This window comes from Neomonachus schauinslandi, chromosome 9 (genome assembly GCF_002201575.2).
Source record: "Neomonachus schauinslandi chromosome 9, ASM220157v2, whole genome shotgun sequence".
NCBI classification, from domain to species: domain Eukaryota; kingdom Metazoa; phylum Chordata; class Mammalia; order Carnivora; family Phocidae; genus Neomonachus; species Neomonachus schauinslandi.
In genome coordinates, this window is record NC_058411.1 from 81,640,039 (window position 1) to 81,665,934 (window position 25,896).

The following is a 25,896-nucleotide window of genomic DNA, read 5'->3' on the forward strand; positions in this document are numbered from 1 at the left end:
GCCAAATTTTTTTTGAACCATTAATGCCCTTATCATCCCAGTTAGTCACTGATTTTTATCTTGAATATGAGAATTTTCCAGAAGTATTAATTATAATGGAGTACTTTAAACTCAAAATTTCTCATGTTTTATAGCCCCATAAGTGTAGCTTTTTCTTCCCTTTTTTCATCTTCCCCCAGAAAGTAATCCTGAAGTTACAGCTTTGCTATTAATCTCTTCATAGTTTTTAACTTCTTTTCTTTCTTTCTCACCTTTTCTAATGTTGTGTGTTTGTTACAGGAAAAGGTTTTCTTCAAAAATGGATGGGATGTCTTCAGAGGCTAATGAAGAAAAGTAAGTTCATGTAGTATAGCTAAAAATGTTAAACTCTTTATCAGAGAAAGATACTTTTCTTATGGGTAAGACCTATTGATAACTTCTGAAATCTTTTTCCATTCTGTTCCAGGGAAAAGAAGTAAATATTACAAAGTCATAGATCTCTTTGCCATATCTTTGTGTTTATATATCTAGAGTCAAAACTAAGAGGCACTTTAGAGACCACCTCCCATCCCTTCGATTTAAGGATGGGAAAATTGGGGTGCCTGGGTGGCTCAGTTGGTTAAGTGACTGCCTTCGGCTCAGGTCATGATCCTGGAGTCCCAGGATCGAGTCCCACATCAGGCTCCCTGCTCAGTAGGGAGCCTGCTTTTCCCTCTGACCCTCCCCCTTCTCATGCTCTCTCTTTCTCACTCTGTCACTCTCTGAAGTAAATAAATAAAATCTTAAAAAAAAAAAAAGGATGGGAAAATTGGGGGAGCCTGGGTGGCTCAGTCGGTTGAGCGTCTGCCTTTGGCTCAGGTCCTGATCCCAGGGTCCTGGGATCGAGCCCCACGTCAGGCTCCCTGCTCAGTGGGGAACCTGCTTCTCCCTCTCCCTCTACCTGCTGCTCCCCCTGCTTGTGCTCTCTCTCTCTCTCTGTCAAGTGAAACAAAAAATATTAAAAACATAAATAAGGATGGGAAAATTGAGGCCCAAGGAGATGGAAAGATTGGTCTAAAATTGGCATTACAAACTGTAATGGTGACCTGTTCATAGTCTACAGAATTTTTCCCCCCTAAACAAGGTTTTTAAATTTTGAATTAGTTGGTAAACTTTTCTCATGAAAAATCAAGTGTAGGGGCACCTGGGTGGCTCAGTCTGTTGAGCGTCCAACTCTTGATTTCGGCTCAGGGCATGATCTCTGGGTCATGAGATCAAGCCCGGCGTGGGGCTCCGTGCTCAGTGCAGAGTCTGCTTGAGATACTCTCTCTCCCTCTGCTCCTTCCGCTGCTTATGCAAGCTCTCTCTCTGTTTCTCTCTAAAATAAATAAAATCTTAAAAAAAAAAGAAGAAGAAGAAAGAAAAAGAAAAATTGAGTGTAGCAACACTGGGCTCATATTCTTGTGGTAACAGCTAACCTGATCAGAGTAATGACTGTGACCATTAGACCAACACCACCTCTTTTCCTTGCATCTACTAAATGATATGTTTGGCCTCCATAGGCATTTGAATTTTCCAAACCTGATTTAAAAATCACACAGTAGTAAAAAAAAAAAAATCACACAGTAGTAAAACCAGAGCTAGAGTCTCTTGATTTATGACCCATTTATCTTAAAATTGTACCTCTGTCAACATGGTACATTATGTTGTGCTGATTGTTTTGCAGGAGATAATCTTAGAGTATACAATATGTATTTTAAAACACTGACCTTCTAAATAGTGACTTTAATGTCTTATAAATTTTGCTAAGTAAAAGTGATGCCATGTGTTAAGTGAAAGTGATGGCCAGTTTAAAAGCATGTAAAAGATGCTGTGATGATGGCTTTTGGAAATTCAGTCTTTTACCAATGTGTCTATAAATTTTTTTTCCTTTTTCAGTGATAATATGGACAGACCTGTTAGAAGACGACATTCCTCAGTAAGAAACATTAAGTTAATAATTGTTACCTTTGGGGCGCCTGGGTGGCTCAGTCGGTTAAGCGGCTGCCTTTGGCTCAGGTCATGATCCCAGGGTTCTGGGATCAAGTCCCACGTTGGGCTCCCTGCTCAGCAGAGAGCCTGCTTCTCCCTCTCCCTCTGCCTGCCACTCTGCCTACTTGTGCTCTTTCTCTATCTCTGTTAAATAAATAAATAAAAATCTTAAAAATTAATAATAATAATTGTTACCTTTTATTGAATGATGACTATATGTCACAGTAATTTTGACTATAACATCACCATCCCACTCCCGCTGGCTCCTATTGCTCTCTGGATACTCAAATATTTACCTGGTTACACAATTCTGTAAATATACTAAAATTTGTATTTTATGAATTTCACGGTAATTTTATGAATTGTATGCCATGTAAATTATACTTTAATAAGGTTTAAGAATATCTTTAAATAGTGTAGTAATACACAAAAAATCCAACTCAAACTGATTTAGGTACAAAATTTATTGGATTTTGAAATTGAAAAATCCAAAGATAGGGATGACTTTTGGCACAACATAACTGACCAGGGGTTCCAATAATATCACCAATATTAGGATTTTCTCTCACTTTTCTACTCTGACTGCTTCCTCTGGGTAATCTCCATTTCGGACGGGCCCTCTCCCCATGATTACTATAGTACCTCTAGCTCTCCCAACGTCCAGTTTAACTCCTAAATGAAAAGGTGTCTATTTCCTCAAGATAAAACAAAACAAAGGACTTAGGATTGAATCATATTGGTTCGACTATCTTGTAATGGGTCAAGTCCTCCTTCCTGAACCACTCACTGTTGATGAGAGAATATTATTTGCATATTGTTCTAGACCAGGGCTACATGTTGTGCCCTAGGGTTGGGGTGGAGCTTCACCCACACCACAGGGGATGAGAGAAGGCAAAATAATTGAGGAAGGTGGGCAGGGAGAAGGGAATAGATGCCAGATATTTAAACCAGCCACAAGCTACAGCACTGAAGAGTATGAATTTGAGGAGTTTTACAGGTTTTCACAGAAATTTTAACATCTCTACCTTTCTCCTATGGTGGAATTTGAACTGATTATTAATATTAATCCCAGATTTTTTTGAATAATTCTAATTCTTCTAGATTTTGAAGCCTCCAAGGAGTCCTCTTCAGGACCTCAGAGGTGGGAATGAAACAGTTCAGGTAAGTCGCTAATGCAAATGCTTTATAGATGACTATTTTCAGTGATAATTTTAATAGGAACTTTATTAGCTATATGAAGAGAGAACATCATAAATGGTTTCTGGTTGAATGTGTACAAGTAAGCATCCAGGGGCTATCAGATTAAAATCCGAACTCTTGAGTACACTGGCACTCTTAATTTTTAAGTCCAGTTTACTTTTCCAGCCTTTCTTGCCACTCTCACACATGTATTTCACCATTCCTTACTATTCTGCAAACATGACACAAACTGTGAAGCCTGCAAAAATCATTTATTTCCTTTACCACTTCTTTACATGAAATATCTCCTCTATTTAGATGATTAGTCCTTCATTCTTCTTTGTCCTCCGAACATTCTATTAAAAAATTTTTTTTGGAACATTCTGAAAAGTAGCAGGAATTTTATAGTGAATGCTCATATAATCATCGCTTAGATTCTTCAATTAATATTTTATCATACTTGCTTTATTGTAAGTCTATAGCCCTCATTATTTGGTAATTCCTATTTGTCCTTTAAGACACAACTTTGATATTGCTACTCTCAGAAAATCATCCCTCAATACCTTCCATTATAATTGTTTGCTAATGTCCATTCTAAATTGAGAACTCCCTGAGGGTGGGAACTTTATCATGTGTTTTTTCAACTTATTGTGCCTGATATAGTTGAATTTCAGTACATTTTGTTGATTGATGAAATGCATATAGTTTTGGAGACCATATAATTCTGAATACACACTCTACTCTGGCTTCCCTAATCTTTCTATTTCTCAAATGCGTCAAGCTTTTTCCTGTTTCAAGGCCTCTGCACACATTCTACCTAGAATGCTTTCTCTCTACCCAACTCTTCATCTGACTAATTTTTAACTAATCCTTCAGGTCTCAAATATACTTCCTCAAAGAAATCTTCCTGATTCTTAGGCTAGATTAGTTGGTTTTTTTTTTAAACATAGTTTTCCTATATAACACTCATCACACTTTGAATTTTATATTTGTATAGATTTTTTTGTTTTAATGTCTGTGTCACCATTAACACAATAGAGTAAGGAATCATTTATTTCCTTTACCACTATTTTTCCATCAGCACAGGACCTTGTGTGTGTGTGTGTGTGTGTGTCTTAAAAATGTAATGAGGGGCGCCTGGGTGGCTCAGTTGGTTAAGCGTCTGCCTTCAGCCCAGGTCATGATCCCAGGGTCCTGGGATCGAGCTCCATATCGGGCTCCTTGTTCAGCGGGGAGCCTGCTTCTCCCTCTCCCACTCCCCCTACTTGTGTTCCCTCTCTTGCTGTGTCTCTCTCTATCAAATAAATAAATGAAATCTTAAAAAAAAAATGAAAATAAAAATGTAATGAATGCTGAATGAGTAAAGGACAGATTCATAGACTCAAATCTTTAAAACCAACAGGACCTCACCAGTAATCTTAAATCTAATTTCTTAGTTTTATAGAAGAAAAAAAAATGAGGTCCAAGGGGGTCAAATCTTTAAGCCCACACAGCTAGTTAGTGGCAGACTTCACATCTGAGCTGTAATCTCCTAATTTCTAGCTCAGTGCTCTTTCCAATATAGCACAAAAATTTCAGTTTTTCTTTATTTTTTTATTTTTTTATTTATTTTTATTTATTTTTATTACTATTTTTTAATTTAAAGATTTTTATTTATTTATTTGTCAGAGAGAGAGAGGGAGAGCACAAGCAGGGGGAGCAGCAGAGGGAGAGGGAGAAGCAGGCTCCTCACTGAGCAAGGAGCCTGATGTGGGACTCGATCCCAGGACCCTGGGATCATGACCTGAGCCGAAGGCAGATGCTTAATGACTGAGCCACCCAGGTGTCCCTTTTTTTTTTTAGTAAGAAGTATATTAGTCTCTGTTAGTTTCAGTATGTACTGTGGTAGTATTATTGTCCATATTAAGCTCGAGGCCACTTGTAGTGTCTGCTAGGGTGTTAACAGAGAGGATGAACATTCCTGATTCTTTCTTATAGTAAGACATGCTCAGGTATTAAGAATTAACATAGTAAAAGTCTCTGTAGATTTGTTTATTTCTCTGTCATTTGCTTTTTGTATTTGGTATTTATGTGAGTAAAAAGGTTTGCTCTTGTTAAAGAAGATGAGGGAAAATAAAAATAGCATTTTTCTAATGATTAGTGATGCTGAGCATCTTTTCATTATAAAATGCAAATCAAAGCCACAGTGGGATATTACCTCATATCCATTACAATGGCTACTGTAAAATAAAAACACAACAAAAAATAACAAGTGCTAGCTAAAATGTGGAATCATTGGAAACCTGGTACACTGTTGGTAGAAATGTAAAATGTTGTAGCCACTATGGAAAACAGTATGGTGGTTCCTCAAAACATTAAAATAAAATTGCCATATGATCCAGCAATTCCACTTCTGGGTGTATACCCAAAAGAATTGAAAGCAGGGTGGAAGAGACTTACACCCCTGTCATAGCAACATTATTCACAGTAGGCAAAAGGTAGAAGCAAACCAGTGTCCATTGATAGATGAATGGATAAACAAAATGTGGTATCAATGGAATATTATTTGGCCTTAAAAAGGAAGTTCTGATACACACTACAACAAAGATGAACCTTAAGGACATTATGCTAGGTGAAATAAACCAATCACAAAAAGACAAATACGGAGCCCCTGGGTGACTCAGTCGGTTAAGCATCTGACTCTTGGTTTCAGCTCAGGTCATGCTCTCAGGGTTGTGAGATTGAGCCCCACATCAGGCTCCACACTCAGCGTGGAGTCTGCTTGAGATTCTCTCTCTCCCTCTCCCTCTGCCCTTCCTCCTGCTCTGTCTCTCTCTCTCTCTCTAAAAAAAATAAAAATCTGACAAAAAAAAAAAAGGCAAATACTTTATGATTCCACTTATGAATTACCTAATCAAATTCATAGAGACCAAAAGTAAAATGGTGGTGCTAGGAGATTGGATGGGGAAAGAGGACTTCTTTAATGGATATGGAGTTGCAGTTTTGCAGGATGAAAAGAGTTTGGAAATTGGTTTCACAACAATGTATACCTACTTAACACTACTGAATTGTACACTTAAAAATGGTTAAGATGTATTATGGTAAATGAAATTAGCTAATCACAGAAGGACAAATACTTCATGATTCCACTTATATAAGGTATCTAAAATGGTCAAAATCATAGAAGCAGAGAGCAGAACATTGGTTGCCAGGGCCATAGAGAAGGGCAAAATGGGGGTTGCTAACAACAGGTATGAAGTTTCAGTTATACAAGGTAAGTTCTAGAAATCTGCTACACAACATTGTGCCTATAGTTAACAGTATTGAATTATACACTTAAAAATTTGTTGAGGGAGTAGATCTAAAGTTAAGAGTTCTGACCACTTTTAAAATAAAAATTAAAAATATTTTAAAGATTTATTTGAGAGAGGAGGGAAGTGGCAGAGGAAGAAGGAGAGAGAGACTCCCAAGAAGACTCCATGCTGAGCTCTGCAGAGCCCAACGCAGGGCTCACTCTCATGACCCTGAGATCATGACCTGAGCTGAAACCAAGAGTTGGACGCTTAACCGACTGAGCCATCCAGGCACCCCATAAATTAAATTTTAAAAACTGGTTAAGATGCTAAATTTTGTTATGTGTATTTTACCACAGTTAAATTTTTTTCTTAAATCCTAAAAATAGTATAATAAGTTTACCGTAACAGGCCACATACCACTTGCTTTGTCCCCAGTCTTTCTTCTTCTTTTTTTTTTTTTTTAAGATGTTATTTATTTATTTATTTGAGCAGGGGAGAGAGAGAGAGAAAGCAGGGAGAGGGACAGAGGGAGAGGGAAAAGCAGACTCCCAGCTGAGCAGGGAGCCTGAAACGGGGCTTGATCCCAGGATCCTGGGATCATGACCTGAGCTAAAGGCAGACGCTTAATCTACTGAGCCACCCAGGTGCCCCTTAATTTTTCTTAATAACAAACAATCATTCATTTAAAAGGAGAGAGAAAAAGTAAGGGACAGTAATCAACTTCGTTAAATACATGTTTGTGTTGGTATGCTTATTACCATTCACATGGAAAATCATATTCATGGGCACCTGGGTGGTTCAGTCGTTAAGTGTCTGCCTTCAGCTCAGGTCATGATCTTGGGGTCCTGGGATCGAGCCCCATGTTGGGCCCCCTGCTCAGCGGGGAGCCTGCTTCTCCCTCTCCCACTCCCCCTGCTTGTGTTCCCTCTCTCCCTGTGTCTCTCCCTGTCAAATAAATAAATAATATCTTAAAAAAAAAAAAGAAAATCATGTTTGTTAAGTGCATTGAGATATTTCAGAGAAATAAATAATTACCAAAATTAATAATATCACATTAACTCAGAATAAGACTTGGTCTCTGTCTGTAGTCTTTGGAGACCTAATTCATAGTAGTTTCAGTAAGAATCATACCATATAAGAAAACAATCAACAAAACTAAAAAGCAACCTATGTAATGGGAGAAGATATTTGCAAATGACATATCAGATAAAGGGCTAGTATCGAAAATCTATAAAGAACTTAGCAAACTCAACACCCAAAAAGAAATCCCATCAAGAAATGGGCAAAAGACATGAACAGACATTTCTCCAGACACATGAAAATTGCTCAACATCACTCATCCTCAGGGAAATAAAAATCAAAACCACAATGAGATACCATCTCACACCAGTCAGAATGGCTAAAATTACCACTCAGGAAACAACAGATATTGGGGAGGATGCGGAGAAAGGGGAGCCCTTTACACTGTTGATGGGAATGCAAACTAGTACAGCTACTTTTGGAAAACGGTATGGAGATTCCTCAGAAAGTTAAAAATAGAACTACTCTCTATGACCCAGCAATTGCACTACTAGCTATTTATGCAAAGGATACAAAAATAGTGTTTCAAAGGAGCACATGCACCCCAATGTTTATAGCAGCAGTGTTCACAATTGTGAAAATATGGAAAGAACACAAATGTCCATCAACAGTTGAATGGATAAAGAAGATGTGGTACACATGCACGCACAAACACACTGGAAAATTAGCCATCAAAAAGAATGAAATCTTGCCATTTGCAATGATGTGGGTGGAACTAGAGGGTATTATGCTAAGTGAAATAAGTCAGTCAGAGAAAGACAACATATGATTTCACTCATGTGGAATTTAAGAAAACATGAACATAGGGAAAGGGAAAGAAAAATAAAATAAGGTAAAAACAGTAAGAGAGGCAAAGCATAAGAGTCTCTTAACTATAGAGAACAAACTGAGGGGAAGTGGGAGGGAATGGGGTAATTGGGTGAAGGGCATTAAGGAGCACTTGAGATAATGAGCACTGGGTGTTATATGCAACTGATAATAACTAAACTCTACTCTGAAACTAATAATACACTCTATGTTAACTAACTTAAAAAAGAAAAAAGAATCATACCATATATTCTCTGCCCTTAGGAATCCAATGCTTTGAGAAATAAGAAAAGCTCTCGTCGAGTCAGCTTTGCAGATACTATAAAGTAAGTTGGAAGGAGGAATGATTAAAATGTTACAGGTAATGATTTTTTGTGTATCAAACCAGGTATGTTGGTAATAACTGACTTGGACGATCTGGGTTTTAATTACATAATCATTAGAGAATTATTATTAAAAAGTTGTTATTCAGCTTTATGCTTGAGAAACATTGAAAGCATCACCTCTAAAGTCAGAAAAAATAACAGCTATGTCTTGGCATGGTTAATTTAACATTGTATGGAAGGTGCTAATAAAAATAGAGGAAGTGGGACTGGGGAGAAAGATGGTGGAAGAGTAGGAGACCCTATTTCAACTGGTCCCAGGAATTGAGCTGGATATCTACCAGACCACTCTGAGTGCCCACGAAACCAGCCTGAGATGTAAGAAGATCTGGATCTCTACAAGCAGAATATTGCAGGCGGTTGGTTTTGAGGTACGAAGTGGGGAGCCGTGATTCTGCAGGCAGATATCAGAGGATAAACGGCAGCAAGAGGGTGCCTGGCCGTGGGGATCCTACACCACCGGTAAGTGACAGCCTCGCGTGCTGGGGACCGGGCACAGACTCACAGACAGGTAGTGGCGGGGAAAGGACTTTAGGGCAGCCCCCGGGGCAGAAACCCAGAGCGGCGGGGTCGCGTGTATGTGCCTGAACTGGGAGCAGCTGGCGGTTTTAGAAGCACAAAGGGCAGAGACGGGCCCTGACCTGGAGGCAGGACTAGGAGCGCTGCGGAGGGGGCGCACAACCCAGGACGCTGCAGTTTATAGCAGCACGGAGAGAAATGGAGACGGTGTGGCCTGGAGAGCTCACGGAAGAACAGACTGCGATCTCTCTGCTCTGAGGCAGAGGGTTGGAAACGGTCTCGTCTGCTCTGACTCGTGGAAGAGACGCGGAAAGCCACCAGGGAAAGCCGCCAGAGAACAAAACCCCAAAGACTGATTCCCGCTGAGCCCATCCCCCACCACAGAGGGGCAGGACAACTCCGCCCAAACAGCGTTGCCTGAGTAACAGCGCAGCAGGCCCCTCCCGCAGAAGACAGGCTGGGAAAACAAGAGGCCAGCAACCCTAAGGTCCCAAGAAAACAGGTGCATCTTGCTTGGGTTCTGGTCAATAATTTGGACTCTATACATTCCCTCAAACACCCATCAACAGAGTGACTAGGAGGAGGAGCCCCCCAAATAGAAAAGACTCAGAGATTATGACTTATGCTGCAGATTTACAAATGGATGCAGATATAACCAAGATGTCGGAGATGGAATTCAGGCTAGCAATTGTGAAGACAATGGCTAGAATGGAGAAATCAATTAATGGCAACATAGAGTCTCTAAGGGCAGAAATGAAAGGTGAATTGGCAGAACTTAAAAATGCTATCAGTGAGATCCAATCCAATCTAGATAATCTAACAGCTAGGGTAACTGAGGCAGAAGAGCGATAAGCGACCTGGAAGACAATATAATAGATAAAAAGGGAAAAGAGGAGGCCAGGGAGAAACAACTCAGAATCCATGAAAATAGAATCAGAGAAATAAGTGACACCATGAAGCGTTCCAATGTCAGAATAATTGGAATCCTGGGAGAGAGAGAGAGAGGACTAGAAGATGTATTTGAGCAAATCGTAGCTGAGAACTTCCCTAATCCGGGGAATGAAACAAACACTCGCATCCTAGAGGCAGAGAGGACCCCTCCCAAGATCAAGGAAAACAGGCCAACACCCCAGCCTGTAATAGTAAAACTTGCAAATCTTAGAACCAAGGAAACCATCTTAAGGGCAGTTAGGGGGAAGAGATTCCGTGCGTACAGAGGGAGGAACATCAGAATAATGTCAGACCTATCCACAGAGACCTGGCAAGCCAGAAAGGCCTGGCAAGACATTCAGGGTACTAAATGAGAAGAACATGCAGCCACGAATACTTTATCCGGCAAGGCTTTCATTTAGAATGGATGGAGAGATGCAGAGCTTCCACGACGGGCAGAAACTGAAAGAATATGTGACCACTAAGCCGGTCCTGCAAGAAATATTAAGGGGGGTTCTATAAAAGGAGAAAGGCCCCAAGAGTGATCTACAACAGAAATTTACAGGGACATTTTATAAAAACAACGTCTTCACAGGCAACATGATGACAATTAATTCATATCTTTCAATAATCACTCTCAACGTGAATGGCCTAAATGCTCCCATAAAACGGCACAGGATTGCAGATTGGATAAAAAGACAGGACCCATCCATATGCTGTCTACAGGAGACTTATTTTGAACCTAAAGACACATCCAGACTGAAAGTGAAGGGATGGAGATCCATCTTCCATGCCAGCGGACCTCAGAAGAAAGCTGGGGTAGCAATTCTTATATCAGACAAATTAGATTTTAAACTAAAGTCTGTAATTAGAGACACAGAAGGACACTATATCATTCTTTTTTTTTTTTTAAGATTTTATTTATTTATTTGACAGAGACAGAGATTGCGAGAGCAGGAACACAAGCAGCGGGAGTGGGAGAGGGAGAAGCAGGCTCTCTGCTGAGCAGGGAGCCCAATGTGGGACTCGATCCCAGGACCCTGGGATCATGACCTGAGCCGAAGGCAGACGCTTAACAACTGAGCCACCCAGGCGCCCGACACTATATCATTCTTAAAGGGTCTATCCAACAAGAAGATCTAACAATTGTAAATATCTATGCCCCCAACATGGGAGCAGCCATCTACATAAGCCAACTGTTAACCAAAATAAAGAGTCATATTGATAACAATACGTTAATTGTAGGAGACCGCAATACTCCACTCTCAGCAATGGACAGATCATCTAAGCAGAAAATCAACAGGGAAACAAGAGCTTTGAATGATACATTGGACCAGATGGACCTCATAGATATTTACAGAACATTCCACCCTAAAACAACAGAATACTCATTCTTCTCGAGCGCACATGGAACTTTCTCCAGAATAGACCACATACTGGGTCACAAATCAGGTCTCAACCGATACCAAAAGATTGAGATTATTCCCTGCATATTCTCAGACCACAATGCTCTAAAACTGGAACTCAATCACAAGAAAAAATTTGGCAGAAATTCAAACACTTGGAAGCTAAAGACCACTCTGCTCAACAATGTTTGGGTCAACCAGGAAATCAAAGAAGAACTTAAACAATTCATGGAAATCGATGAGAATGAAAACACATCGGTCCAAAACCTATGGGATACTGCAAAGGCGGTCCTAAGGGGGAAATACATAGCCATCCAAGCCTCACTGAAAAAAATAGAAAAATCCTGAATTCAGCAATTAACTCTACGCCTTAAAGAACTAGAGAAAAAGCAACAAACGATGCCTAAGCCACGCATTAGAAGAGAAATAATTAAAATTAGAGCAGAAATGAATGGATAAGAAACCAGAAACACAGTAGATCAGATCAACGAAACTAGAAGTTGGTTCTTTGAAAGAATTAATAAGATCGATAAACCACTGGCCAGACTTATCCAAAAGAAAAGAGAAAGGACCTAAATTAATAAAATTATGAATGAGGGCGCCTGGGTGGCTCAGTTGGTTAAGCGACTGCCTTCGGCACAGGTCATGATCCTGGAGTCCCGGGATCGAGTCCCTCATCAGGCTTCCTGCTCGGCAGGGAGTCTGCTTCTCCCTCTCCCACTCCCCCTGCTTGTGTTCCCTCTCTCGCTGTGTCTTTCTCTGTCAAATAAATAAATAAAATCTTTAAAATAAATAAATAAATAAATAAAAAATAAAATTATGAATGAAAGGGGAGAGATCATGACTAACACCAAAGAAATATAAACAATTATTAGAAATTATTATCAACAACTATATGCCGATAAACTGAGCAATCTGGATGAAATGGAGGCCTTCCTGGAAACCTATAAGCTGCCAAGACTGAAACAGGAAGAAATTGACAACCTGAATAGGCCAATAACCAGTAATGAGATTGAAGCAGTGATCAAAAACCTCCCAAAAAACAAGAGTCCAGGGCCTGATGGATTCCCTGGGGAATTCTACCAAACATTCAAAGAAGAAATAATACCTATTCTACTGAAGCTGTTTCAAAAAATAGAAACAGAAGGAAAACTTCCAAACTCATTCTATGAGGCCAACATTACCTTAATCCCCAAACCAGGCAAAGACCCCATCAAAAAGGAGAATTTCAGACCAATATCCCTGATGAATATGGATTCCAAAATCCTCAACAAAATCCTAGCTAATAGGATCCAACAATACATTAAAAGGATCATCCACCACGACCAAGTGGAATTTATCCCCGGGATGCAAGGGTGGTTCAACATTCGCAAATCAATCAATGTGATAGAACACATTAATAAGAGGAGGGAGAAGAACCATATGGTCCTCTCAATTAATGCAGAAAAAGCATTTGACAAAATACAATATCCTTTCCTGATTAAAACTCTTCAGCGTATAGGGATAGAGGGAACATTCCTCAAGTTCATAAAATCCATCTATGAAAAACCCACAGCGAATATCATCCTCAATGGGGAAAAGCTGAGAGCCTTTCCCTTAAGATTAGGAACACGTCAAGGTTGCCCACTCTCGCCACTATTTTTCAACATAGTAATAGAAGTCCTAGCAACAGCAATCAGACAACAAAAAGAAATAAAAGGTATTCAAATTGGCAAAGAAGAAGTCAAACTCTCTCTTTTTGCAGATGACATTGATACTTTATGTGGAAAACCCAAAAGACTCCACCCCTAAATTACTAGAACTCATCCAGCAATTCAGTAATGTGGCAGGATACAAAATCAATGCACAGAAATCAGTTGCTTTCTTATACACTAACAATGCAACTGTAGAAAGAGAAATTAGAGAAACGATTCCATTTACAATAGCACCAAAAACCATAAGATACCTCGGAATAAACCTAACCAAAGAGGTAAAGGATCTAACTCTAGGAACTACAAAACGCTCATGAAAGAAATTGAAGAAGACACAAAAGATGGAAAAATATTCCATGCTTATGGATCGGAAGAATAAACATTGTTAAAATGTCTATGCTACCCAGAGCAATCTATACCTTCAATGCCATCCCGATCAAAATTCCAATGACATTTTTCAAAGTGCTGGAACAAACAATCCTAAAATTTGTATGGAATCAGAAAAGACCCCGAATCGCCAAGGAAATGTTGAAAAAGAAAAACAAACCTGGGGGCATCACATTGCCCGATTTCAAGCTATATTACAAAGCTGTGATCACCAAGACAGCATGGTACTGGCACAAAAACAGACATATAGACCAATGGAACAAAATAGAGAACCCAGATATGGACCCTCAACTCTATGGTCAAACAATCTTTGACAAAGCAGGAAAAAACATGCAATGGAAAAAAGACAGTCTCTTCAATAAATGGTGCTGGGAAAATTGGACAGCCACATGCAGAAGAATGAAACTCGACCATTCTCTAACACCATTCACAAAGATAAACTCAAAATGGATGAAAGACCTCAATGTGAGACAGGAATCCATCAAAATCCTAGAGGAGAATATAGGCAGTAACCTCTTTGACATCGGCCAGAGCAACTTCTTTCAAGATACATCTCCAAAAGCTAGTGAAACAAAAGCAAAAATGAACTTTTGGGACTTCATCAAGATAAAAAGCTTCTGCACAGCAAAGGAAACAGTCAACAAAACAAAGAGGCAACCCACAGAATGGGAGAAGATATTTGCAAATGACACTACAGATAAAGGGCTGGTATCCAAGATCTATAAAGAACTTCTCAAACTCAACACCCAAAAAACAAATAATCAAGTCAAAAAGTAGGCAGAAGATATGAAAAGACACTTCTCTGAAGAAGACATACAAATGGCTAACAGACACATGAAAAAGTGTTCATCATCATTAGCCATCAGGGAAATCCAAATCAAAACCACATTGAGACTGCCTTCAGCTCAGGTCATGATCCCAGGGTTCTGGGATCGAGCCCCGCATCAGACTCCCTGCTCAGCAGGGAGTCTGCTTCTCCCTCTCCCACTCCCCCTGCTTGTGTTCCCTCTCTCACTGTATTTCTCTCTGTCAAATAAATAAATAAAATCTTTAAAAAAGAAATCAGTTGAAATACCGGTACAGACAATAAGTAGCAGGATACAAAAATAATATATGAAAATTGGTATATTTCCTATATATAAATAATAACCAGATAGAAGATAAATACCTTTTCCCCCCACTGTGTTATATTTTGTTTCTATGTATTTAATAATAAAAGCATATAAAGGATAAACCATTACTGAAGGATACTAAAAAATTGTGCAAATGGAGTTATAACAATTTTCTGAATAAAAAGATACAACATCGCTAGGGGCTCCCTGCTCAGCAGGAAGCCTGCTTCCTCCTCTCCCTCTGCCCCTTACCCCTGCTCGTGCTCTCTCTCTCTCTCGCTTGCTCTGCTCTCTCTCTCAAATAAATAAATAAAATCTTTTAAAAAAAGATTCAACATCACAAAGATGTTACTTTTCCCTAAATTAATTTATTAATTTACTTTTTTACTTTAAATTTTAAAGATTTTATTTATTTGAGAATGAACATGAGCTAGAGTGCACAAGCAGGGGGAGCAGCAGAGGGAGAGAGAGAAGCAGACTCCCCGCCGAGCAGGGAGCCCGATGTGGGACTCGATCCCGGGACTCCAGGATCATGACCTGAGCTGAAGGCAGTCGCTTAACCAACTGAGCCACCCAGGCGCCCGAGATTTATTGATTTATTTTAGAGAGAGAGTGTGTACGAGTGGGAGGAGAGGCAGAGGGAGAGGGGAAGCAAACGCCACGTGGACTGGAGAGACCAATGTAAGACTCAATCTCACAACCCTGAGATCATGACCTGAGCCAAAACGAAGAGTCAGGTGCTTAACTGACTGAGCTACCAAGGTGCCCCAATTTATTAATTTAATTCTTATATATATTGTTTTCATGATTATTTTCTTGATGTTCAGCAGTATATTTGTATTTCTTCACTGATTCAAGAGTTGTTTAATAGGGGCGCCTGGGTGGCTCAGTCGTTAAGCGTCTGCCTTCGGCTCAGGTCATGATCCCAGGGTCCTGGGTTCGAGCCCCACATTGAGCTCCCTGCTCAGCGGGAAGTCTGCTTCTCCCTCTCCCACTCCCGCTGCTTGTGTTCCCTCTCTCGCTGTCTGTCTCTGTCAAATAAATAAATAAAATCTTTAAAAAAAAAAGTTGTTTAATAGAGAATTTTTAAATAGCCAAGTGGTAAGGGTATTTTGTTGTCATTAATTTTTAGTTTTATTGCAGTCAGAGAATGTTAATCTGTATTATTTTGATTTTTATTAAAATTTTTTTAATAAAATGAATTTTTGTAAATGATCCATAGGTATTTAAAAAGACGATATTTTGTATTTTAGGGTGTAGAGTTTGATATATATCAGTTATATCTACCTTATACCTTGTTATTTGGAACTTCTATAATCTTAAATTTTATTCAGTTTAATCTGCATGAATTATGAGAGGTAAATTAGTGTCCTGTTGATACTGCATCTCACTCTGTCTCTCTTTATATTTCCAATAGTTTTTCTTTATGAATATTGATTCTGTATGTTCATCGGTACATAGTCATAATTGTTATGTCTTCATTCAGAATTGTACTTTCTAGGGCACCTGCGTGGCTCAGTCAGTTAAGTGTGTGACTTCGGCTCAGGTCATGATCTTGGGGTCCTGGAATCCAGCCCTGTGTGAGCCTGCTGTAGGCTCCATGCTCAGTGGGGAGTCTTCTTGTCCCTCTGTGTCCTCCCCCCGACTTGTGTTCTCTCTCAAATAAATAAATAAAATATTTAAAAATAATAATAATGATGATAAATTAAAAAAATAAATAAGTAGGGGCACCTGTGTGGCTCAGTCAGTTGTGTCTGACTCTTGCTCTTGGCTCAGGTCTTGATCTCAGTCTTATGTTGTGAGTTCAAGCCCCATGTTGGGTTCCTTGCTGGGAATGGAGCCTACTAAATAAGTAAGTAAGTATAGTCCAAACTCTTTATGTTTTACCAAGAAGATTAAAGCCAGGGACGTGACATGACTTTCCCGAGATAATGTAGGTAGTGACAGAACCACAGTTGTTTAATATAGATCTCCTGACTCCTAGTCTCCTGCTTTTTCCACTTCTTCTGATAGACTTTCCCAAATACTATTAAACCTAGTCCACCCTTTCCTTTCCTGGGATATAATCTACTCATTATGCTTACTTTCCTAAAATGGCTCTTGGATATTAAAAGGAATTTCAGGTTCAAAACCAAAAAAACTGAACAGTTCTGGCTTATTACTAAATAGTCCCTAGTTTAAGTCATTTAACAGAGCATCAGCTTCCTCCTTTTTAGGATGGAAATAATAGTCCTTACATATCTCATATCTTATAGTATTGCATGGCCAAAATAAGATAGTGTATGTTATCACAAATAGTGTCGATTTAAGTAATATTGAACAATGTATGAGTGGTGTTTCAAAAAAATTATCTTTGTTAAATAGATTAATTGAAAAAGAATTACAAGATTCTAGATGTAGAAACATGCATAGTAAAAGCACTCTTAATAATTTCCAGCTCAGGGCGCCTGGGTGGCTCAGTTGGTTAAGCGACTGCCTTCGGCTCAGGTCATGATCCTGGAGTCCTGGGATTGAGTCCCACGTCGGGCTCCCTGCTCATCAGGGAGTCTGCCTCTCTCTCTGACCCTCCCCCCTCTCATGCTCTCTCTATCTCATTCTCTCTCTCAAATAAATAAATAAAATCTTTAAAAAAATAATAATAATAATTCCCAGCTCACTGAATTGTTAGAATTAACCTATATTTTCCATTCCCCTTGTAAAGTATACTGATATTTATAGCACAAAGAATGTTCTTTCCTGTCCATAAACTTTAGATCCTGAGAGTCGATTGGTAGGCTTACCAAGAAGTACTTGTCTTGTTTATCTAGTTGAAGTTGTTGTAATTGCATAATTTAATTGAATATTACATAAACTGATGAAAATGAGTTCAAAGATAAAGATAGTTATTTCTATGAAAATTGTAATGAACAGCACTGAAAACTTTGATAAAGGTGAATTTATTTTTAAAAATTCTTTCAGGGGTGCCTGGGTGGCTCAGTCGTTGGGCGTCTGCCTTCGGCTCAGGTCATGATCTCAGGGTCCTGGGATCGAGCCCCGCATCGGGCTCCCTGCTCAGCGGGAAGCCTGCTTCTCCCTCTCCCACTCCCCCTGCTTGTGTTCCCTCTCTCGCTGTGTCTCTGTCAAATAAATAAATAAAATCTTTAAAAAAAAAAAAAAAAAAAAAAAATTCTTTCAAGGGATGCCTGGGTGGCTCAGTCGGTTCGGCAGCTGCCTTCGGCTGCGGCCATGATTCCGGGGTCCTGGGATCGAGCCCCGCATTGGGCTCCCTGCTCGGCGGGGAGCCTGCTTCTCCCTCTCCCTCTGTCTGCTGCTCCCCCTGCTGTGCTCGCGCTCTCTCTCTCTGTCAAATAGATGAATAAAATCTTAAAAAAAAAAAAAAATTCTGGGCACCTGGGTGGCTTAGTCGTTAAGCATCTACCTTCGGTTCAGGTCATGATCCCGGGGTCCTACGATCGAGCTCCACATCGGGCTCCCTGCTCCACGGGAAGCCTGCTTCTCCCTCTCCCACTCCCCCTGCTTGTATTCCCTCTCTCGCTGTGTCTCCCTCTGTCAAATAAATAAATAAAATCTTAAAATAAAATAAAAATTTGGTATGGCTGAGACAACGATGGGGAAATCTTTCATGAAAATCTAGGAGTCTGTGTTCATATTACTTGAAAGTTTCTTTGTCTGGACGCCTGGGTGGCTCAGTCTGTTAAGCGTCTGCCTTCAGCTCAGGTCATGATCCTGGGGTCCTGGGATCGAGTCCCGCATCGGGCTTCTTGCTCAGCGGGGAGCCTGCTTCTCCCTCTGCCTGCTGCTCACCCTGCTTGTGCTCTCTCTCTCTCTGTCAAATAAATAAAATCTTTAAAAAAAAAAAAAGTTTTTTTTATTCCACTTTATAAATACAGTAAAATTGTACCAGTAGATCCACACAAAAGTAAAGTCCTCAGATTGACATTCAGAGATTTACAAATTAAAATCTACTTATGTGTTTTAATTTTTTTTAATATTTAAGTTATGTAGGTATCAGTTAAGATTCCTTATTTTAAGTGGTTTTTTTTTTTTGATTAATGGACCAACTACTGATCCAGCTCATATTGAATAAAAAGGCTTCTATTCTATTGTAAATGATTTGAAGAAAAGTTTTCAAGTATAGCTTTGTAGTTATAAGCTCAGGTTTTGAAGTCAGACAGATTTGGGTTTGCATTTTGGTTTTGCCACTTACTGGGTATATGACCCTGGGACTTACTTAAACTTTATGACCTTCAATATCTACATCTGTAAAATAACATGATAATTGTTATAATCATTAAAAATGTATATAAAGAACAGAATGCTTGTCACACAGTATGTATGCAAATGTTCACTGCTTTTTTGTAATTGAAACTAATTTTTCTTTTTTTTTTAAGATTTTATTTATTTATTTGAAAGAGAGAGAGCAGGAGCCGGGCCAAGAGGAACAGAGGGAGAGGGAGAAGCAGGCTCCCCACTGAGCAGGGAGCCTGATGTGGGGCTCGATCCCAGGGCCCCGGGATCATGACCCGAGCCAAAAGTGGATGCTTAACTGACTGAGCCACGCAGGTGCCCCTGTAATCGAAACTAAATTTTCTTTCTTATTAAGACTAGGTTCTCAATAATGAATGATACTTAATATTAGAACAAAAATGAACTACCCAGATTCTTTAAGGCAGTTATCAAATGCTGCTTCTCCAGAAGCTTAATCATCCCAATCAAAAGAGATCCCTTCCTCTGGAGTCCATGTCCCCTTATCTGAACTGTTAATAACAAAAGTTTATAACTGTTCCAGCTCTACTTACAGTGAAAACTCCTTGAGGTCAAGGATCATATATCAGACTCTAGTATATAGCATCAAGTATACAGTGGTGCTTAATAAATGTTTTGTTGAATAGAGTGAATATTTTAGATTATTGAGAGGGATAAAATAATGATTTTTGTCAGAGTTCATTAAAAACAACAGATTTTAATGTTAAATGCATTTTGGCATTTGAAATATTAATAGTACATGATGTAGCAAAGAGGAAGCTGAAATCAGTTATCTTTATCTCAAAACAGACTATAAATTAACACCATAGGGTTCTAATTGAAAATGCAGATTTTCAGGACACCTGAGTGGCTCAGTTGTTAAGCGTCTGCCTTCAGCTCAGGTCATGATCCCAGAGTCCTGGGATCAAGCCCCGCATCGGGCTCTCTGCTCAGCGGGAAGCCTGCTTCTCCCTCTCCCACTTCCCGTGCTTGTGTTCCCTCTCTCGCTGTCTCTCTTTCTCTCTGTCAAATAGATGCATAAAATCTTAAAAAAAAAATTGCAGATTTTCATGGGTTCCTGGGTGGCTCAGTGTGTTAAGCATCAGACTCTTGGTTTCGGCTCAGGTTATGATCTCACGGCCTGAGACTGAGCCCAGCTCAGAGCCACGAGCCACCAGGTTGGGCTCCGCGCTCAGCAGGGAATCCGCTTGTCCGTCCCCAACCCCAACCCCTCCTCCCTGTCTCCCCATTCCCCCCTACCCCCGCACCAGCCCGCCACTGCTCATGCCCCCACCCAGAATAAATAAATAAAATCTTTTTTTTTAAATTGCAGATTTTCAGTAATCTTTATTTTCTTTTCTAGAGTATTCCAGACAGAGTCTCAAATGAAAATAGTAAGAAAGTCAGAAATTGCAGGTAAATCTGTTTTCTATTAAATTTTACTGTGGCTATCTAACCAGGTGATTGATAAAACTGTCTATCTTATTGCTTAAAAAGTATAGCTTGAGCCATGGGGTCAGAAAGTAAGGTGGGTCGTTAGTAATTTATTTTTTTTAATTGTTAATGTTCATATGCAGTTTTTCTAATGCTTTATCAGTGTACCCTTGAACAAATTTAATTTTTATTTTATTTTTAGAAACAGAAGCAGGAGAAAATGTTCTGTTTATACAGTAAGTAAAGAAAATGTGATTCAAATTATATTTTAAAAGCTGTTTATTCCTATCAAATGCAGTGTTTATTTTTTAAATATTTTATTCATTTGAGAGAGAGAGAGCACAATCAGGGGGAGCGGCAGAGGGAGAGGGGGAGGCAGGCTCCCCACTGAGCAGGGAGCAGGGACCCAGGACTTCAGCTTGGGTCATGATCTCAGGGTCCTGGGATCGAGCCTCATATCCATTTCTCAGCAGGGAGTCTGCTTGTCCTTCTCCCTCTGCCCCTCCCTCCCTCAAATAAATAGAACTTAAAAAAAAAAAGAATATTAGGTAAAAAGTCGCTCTTTGCTAGTGGATATAAACTGAAGAAGGCAGTTGGCAGTATCATTCAAAATTTTACATACACATGCCCTTTGACTCAGTAATTTCATGTCTGGGAATTTATTTCAAGATGCTTGTAAATGTTTAAAATGAACATATAAGGTTATTTGCTGCAGCATTTATTGTAATAGCAAAGGAGGTAAAAGATCCTAAGGATCTATCAGGGACTGGTTAAATAAATTCTAAATTTTCCATGTAATTGACTACTCTTGAGCTGGAAAAAAAGATTCTTTTTATATACTGATTCAGAAAATTCTCTAAGCTTAGGCTCCTCACAGTAACCACCGCTGAGTGTGGAGCCCAGCATGGGGCTTGAACTCAACAACCCTGAGATCAAGACCTGGGCGGAGATCAAGAGTCAGATGCTTAACTGACTGAGCCACTCAGGCACCCTGATAATTTTAGATGTCTTTGCAGAAACTTAAATGTATATCCAAGTGCATGTTTATCTTTAGTTTTTGTTTTTAACAAGACAAAAATGAGAATACTTAATAATATGTCTGATAACACTTTCCATGTTGTTATATATAGATATACCTCAGTCTTTCATAATTTGTTGTATGTTTGCATCAGCATTTAGTCAGCTCCCTGTTGATGGACATTTGGGTTGTTTTCTTTTATTTGCTTTTTTTTAAGGCTAAATCTCTAGATAATGAGTTGCTTTGTAGGTTCTTTAAAAAAAAACAACAGCATATATTAAGCATATTTTTATAATATCCTTGAAATTAACAACGCCTAAAGACCAATCTGAAAAGTTTCCTTTGACTGCCTTGTAATTTTTTTCTGCCAGAGTTAGATGAGTCTTTTTAAAGATGTCATTGTATTTTTCTGACAGTCACCCTATGAAAACCTTTCACCTTCCCTACTCTTTCAAATGTTATGATTCTTGATCATTGTTTGGGATATAGATTTTTAAAATACTTTTTAATTTTTAGGAATAAGAATCCAGAAGATAACTACTATGAGATTACTGGTGAGTATGACCAGAATACTTTTCTTACCACATAACTTTCTCTTCAGCCAAATTTCGGACAGAGTAATGTGTAAAAGAACTTTGGAAAAAAATGTAAAGAGCTCTGTTCTTTATACAAAATCTTCAATATGAAATTTCACAAATTTGCTATTATTTCTGCCAGACCTGCTGTTCCACTTGTTTTCTCTGTTTTGGATTCCCACTCACTCATTCATTCACTCAAGTCAGAAATTGAGTCATTTTTGAACTTTTTCCTCATTCTCTATATCCATTTGTCTTCACTCTCTATTCTTTCTCTTAAATATCTTGCAAATCTTTTACCTCCTCTCTGTTCCTTCTGCCACTGTTTGAGTTCAAATCTTCATTGTTCATTATTTCAGGGGCTATTATATTTAGTTTCTTATCCCTATAATCCATTCTACATATTTCTAAATCTGATATTACCTCCCAACTTAAAATTTTTCAATGACACTTTTTTCCTTACAGGATAAAACCCACATTCTTTGGCATAGACTTTAAAGGCTCTTTAAAATTTGGCTTGACTTCTCCTACCTTATCTCTTACCCTTTATAGATATGCTCTAGCCCATGAAGAAGTATTAATAGATCCCCATGTTGACTTTTTTTCTGGGTATCCATTTGTTTCTTCTCTCTGAAGTGCCCTTCCTACTCCAAGTTGCCTATTAGTCTTCTCATTTTTCACCTAACTTAGTTTTTCACTTAGGTTAACTTCAGTGCTAGTCAATGTAGCCAGTCCAGGGTGCCTGGCTGGCTCAGTTGGTAGAACATGCAACTCTTGATCTCAGGGTTGTGAGTTTGAGCTCCACATTGGGTGTAGAGATTACTTAAAAATAAAATCTTTTTTTTTTTTTTAAGATTTTATTTATTTATTTGAGAGAGAGAGAATGAGAGACAGAGAGCATGAGAGGAAGGAGGGTCACAGGGAGAAGCAGACTCCCTGCCGAGCAGGGAGCCCGATGTGGGACTCGATCCTGGGATTCCAGGATCATGACCTGGGCCGAAGGCAGTCGCTTAACCAACTGAGCCACCCAGGCGCCCAAAAATAAAATCTTAATAAAAAAACAAAAAACAAAGTAGCTAGCCCTCAAACTGTTAATAATCCATGACATAAACGGAACTTGCACTAGAATGTAAATCAACTATGGCAGTAAACTACTGTTTAGTTAGCTGACATTTTTTTCTTAGCAAAGCTTTCTTGATGAAAGAAGTATCACATGATTTACATTGGCTGCAAGCTCCTTATTTCATCATGAATTGGTAACAAGCAGTTCACAGACTGGCACCAGACATCAAGTTGTACTGGCTTAAATGGAGCCTTTTCTGACAAAACCAAGGAGTCACTCTGTCCTGTAATGGTTTAATACCCCTTTTATTTCTGAGTCTTTTGTAGAATTTATCATATTGTATTTTAGGTATTTCCTTCTGGCTCCTTAATTAAACTGGGAACTCTGAGTCCAGAAATTTTGTCTGTTCTTTGTGCCTTAGTAGGTAGTTGAGTTTTGGGGCACATAATAAGTTCTGAGTAAATATTTGTTGGATAAGTGAATGAAAGCTTGATATATAAGTAAGATTTTTAACAAAAAGCCTATAATTACTTCATATTCAATCAAGGTTGCCATAAACTCTTTAAAATGTTTCAAAGATTTTTGTGATGAGCACTGGGTGTTGTATGGAAGTGTTGAATCACTGTATTGTACATGTGAAACTAATATTACACTGTATGTTAACCAGAATTTAAATAAAAACTTTTAAAAAATGTTCTAGAGATTTGCCTTTAAACTTAAATATTATAAAAATGTATTTCCTGTTTTATTACAGCATCTTCAATCCCTTCCTTATTTCCAAAGTCCATCTAATCTTTATATTTCAATCCTAAAGTGTCCTGAGTCTAATCCTTTATTTCCATTCTCATTTTCTCTTACCCAAACAGAAATTCTCATCCTGTTTGTATCTGTACTATTACAGCAGCTCCTCACTGGTTCATCTTCTCTTAAATCTACTTTTTTCTCCTTCTCTGGAGTTATTTTTATAAAATGCACATCTCATCATGGTAACATCTAGATTCCTTAACATAGAATAAAAGATGCTTCAAAATCTTACTCTAACATTTCAGTCTCATGAATTGGTACTCTTTACCATGTAACCTCTACTATACAGGGAATAAAAATAAAGAAGTAAAGGGGAAAAAAAGTAGTCCAAACTTTCCACCTTTAAAATCACCACATTCTAGGGGTGCCTGGGTGGCTCAGTCATTAAGCTTCTGCCTTCTGCTCAGGTCGTGATCCCAGGGTCCTGGGATCGAGCCCCGCATAGGGCTCCCTGCTTGGCTGGAAGCCTGCTTCTCCCTCTCCCACTCCCCCTGCTTGTGTTCCCTCTCTCTGTGTCTCTCTCTCTGTCAAATAAATAAATAAAATCTTTAAAATAAATAAATAAATAAATAAATAAATAAAATCACCACATTCTAAAAATATTTCAGTCACGTAAAGTATACAATAATCACAGATATCTCTGTCCCTAAAATGGGACAATTATAAGTTGTTTTTTTTTTTTAAGATTTATTTAGGGGTGCCTGGGTGGCTCAGTTGGTTAAATGTCTCACTTCAGCTCAGGTCATGGTCTCAGGGTCCTGGGATCGAGCCCCACATCAGGCTCCATGCTCAACAGGGACTGCTTCTTCCTCTCCCTCTGCCCTTCCCTTCACTCATGCTTTCTCTCAAATGAAATCTTTTTTTAAAAATAAAATATTTATTTATTTAAGAGAGAGAGAGCACACGGGGTGAAGGGCAGAGGGAGAGGTAGAGAAGCAAACTCCCCACAGTGTGCGGAGCCCAATGTGGGGCTCAATCTGAAGACCCTGAGATCAGAACCCGAGCCGAAATCAAGAGTTGAAGACTTAACCCACTGAGCACCAAGGGACAATTAGAAGTCTTAATGAAATTTAATACCTAAGTCCTTACGAAGGGCTTAGTAACTGATAAAACTTCAATAAATTCTCATGAATGATCAAGAACCTAAGGAAAGAAAAATCAGGCTCTTGGTGATACATATTTTTGCTATTGACTGTAGTTTTTTCATCTTTCTCAATAGGGATGAACACATTGCTTTGTGCTCCCATTCAGACCCAGATGCAACAGAGAGAGGTATGAGTTCATGCACATGCCTTTTATTTTATTCTCCCTTGTAGTTAACACACACAAAAATTAATGGTAATGGCATGATTTAGGGATTACTTACTAAAGTAGACCAGCGTAGACTGGAAAACTTCCTACCTTTTCAGTTAACCTAAGGACAGTTCAGTCATGGCCAGTTTAAATAATAGGGAAATATATAATTATATCAGGACTTCTCAAACTATAATAGGTATATGCAGGATTTTGTTAAAATATAGATTCTTTTTCAGTATATCTGGGGCAGGCCCTGAGATTCTACACTTCTAACAATCTCCTGATTATACTAGTGCACTAGTTCACAAAACATACTTTGAGTAGCAAGGAGTTAGACTGTTTCCTTACAAATAAAACCATTGCATTAAGATTCAAAGAGAACCCAACTTCCAAGAGTAGAGTGTACTATAAATTAGCCATCATGCTCTTAGCCCATTCTAAGTGTTTTTTACTTAAAATGAGAATGACCTATCTAATATAGTAATTAGAATTTTCATTATAGTTACATTTGATATTGTCAGTCTTTTTCATTTTTTAGTCATTCTAGTTGGTGTATAATTAACCTTGAACTTTTATTTGTCGAAAAACACTAAAAGCATTTACAGACTTCGAAAAAAAATGTAATAACAAATTACATGCTACATACCACACCACTGATTCAAACAAACCAGTGTATCATGAAGCCATCGTTGAGGATTATTTA

The 25,896-nt window shown here is 38.8% G+C and overlaps 1 protein-coding gene across 1 annotated transcript in view; it reads left to right on the forward strand.

The window, feature by feature from the left end:
- The first annotated feature begins 298 nt into the window (after window positions 1–298).
- The window catches only part of KNL1 (kinetochore scaffold 1), a 53,593-nt gene continuing 27,995 nt past the window's right edge, over window positions 299–25,896 (forward strand). Inside the window, exons 1-8 of the mRNA XM_021695480.1 lie at window positions 299–333; window positions 1,897–1,936; window positions 3,091–3,150; window positions 8,595–8,656; window positions 20,367–20,419; window positions 20,640–20,673; window positions 21,972–22,009; window positions 25,117–25,169. Coding sequence (XP_021551155.1) covers window positions 299–333; window positions 1,897–1,936; window positions 3,091–3,150; window positions 8,595–8,656; window positions 20,367–20,419; window positions 20,640–20,673; window positions 21,972–22,009; window positions 25,117–25,169 — 375 coding nt within the window. The remainder of the gene's footprint in view (window positions 334–1,896; window positions 1,937–3,090; window positions 3,151–8,594; window positions 8,657–20,366; window positions 20,420–20,639; window positions 20,674–21,971; window positions 22,010–25,116; window positions 25,170–25,896) is intronic.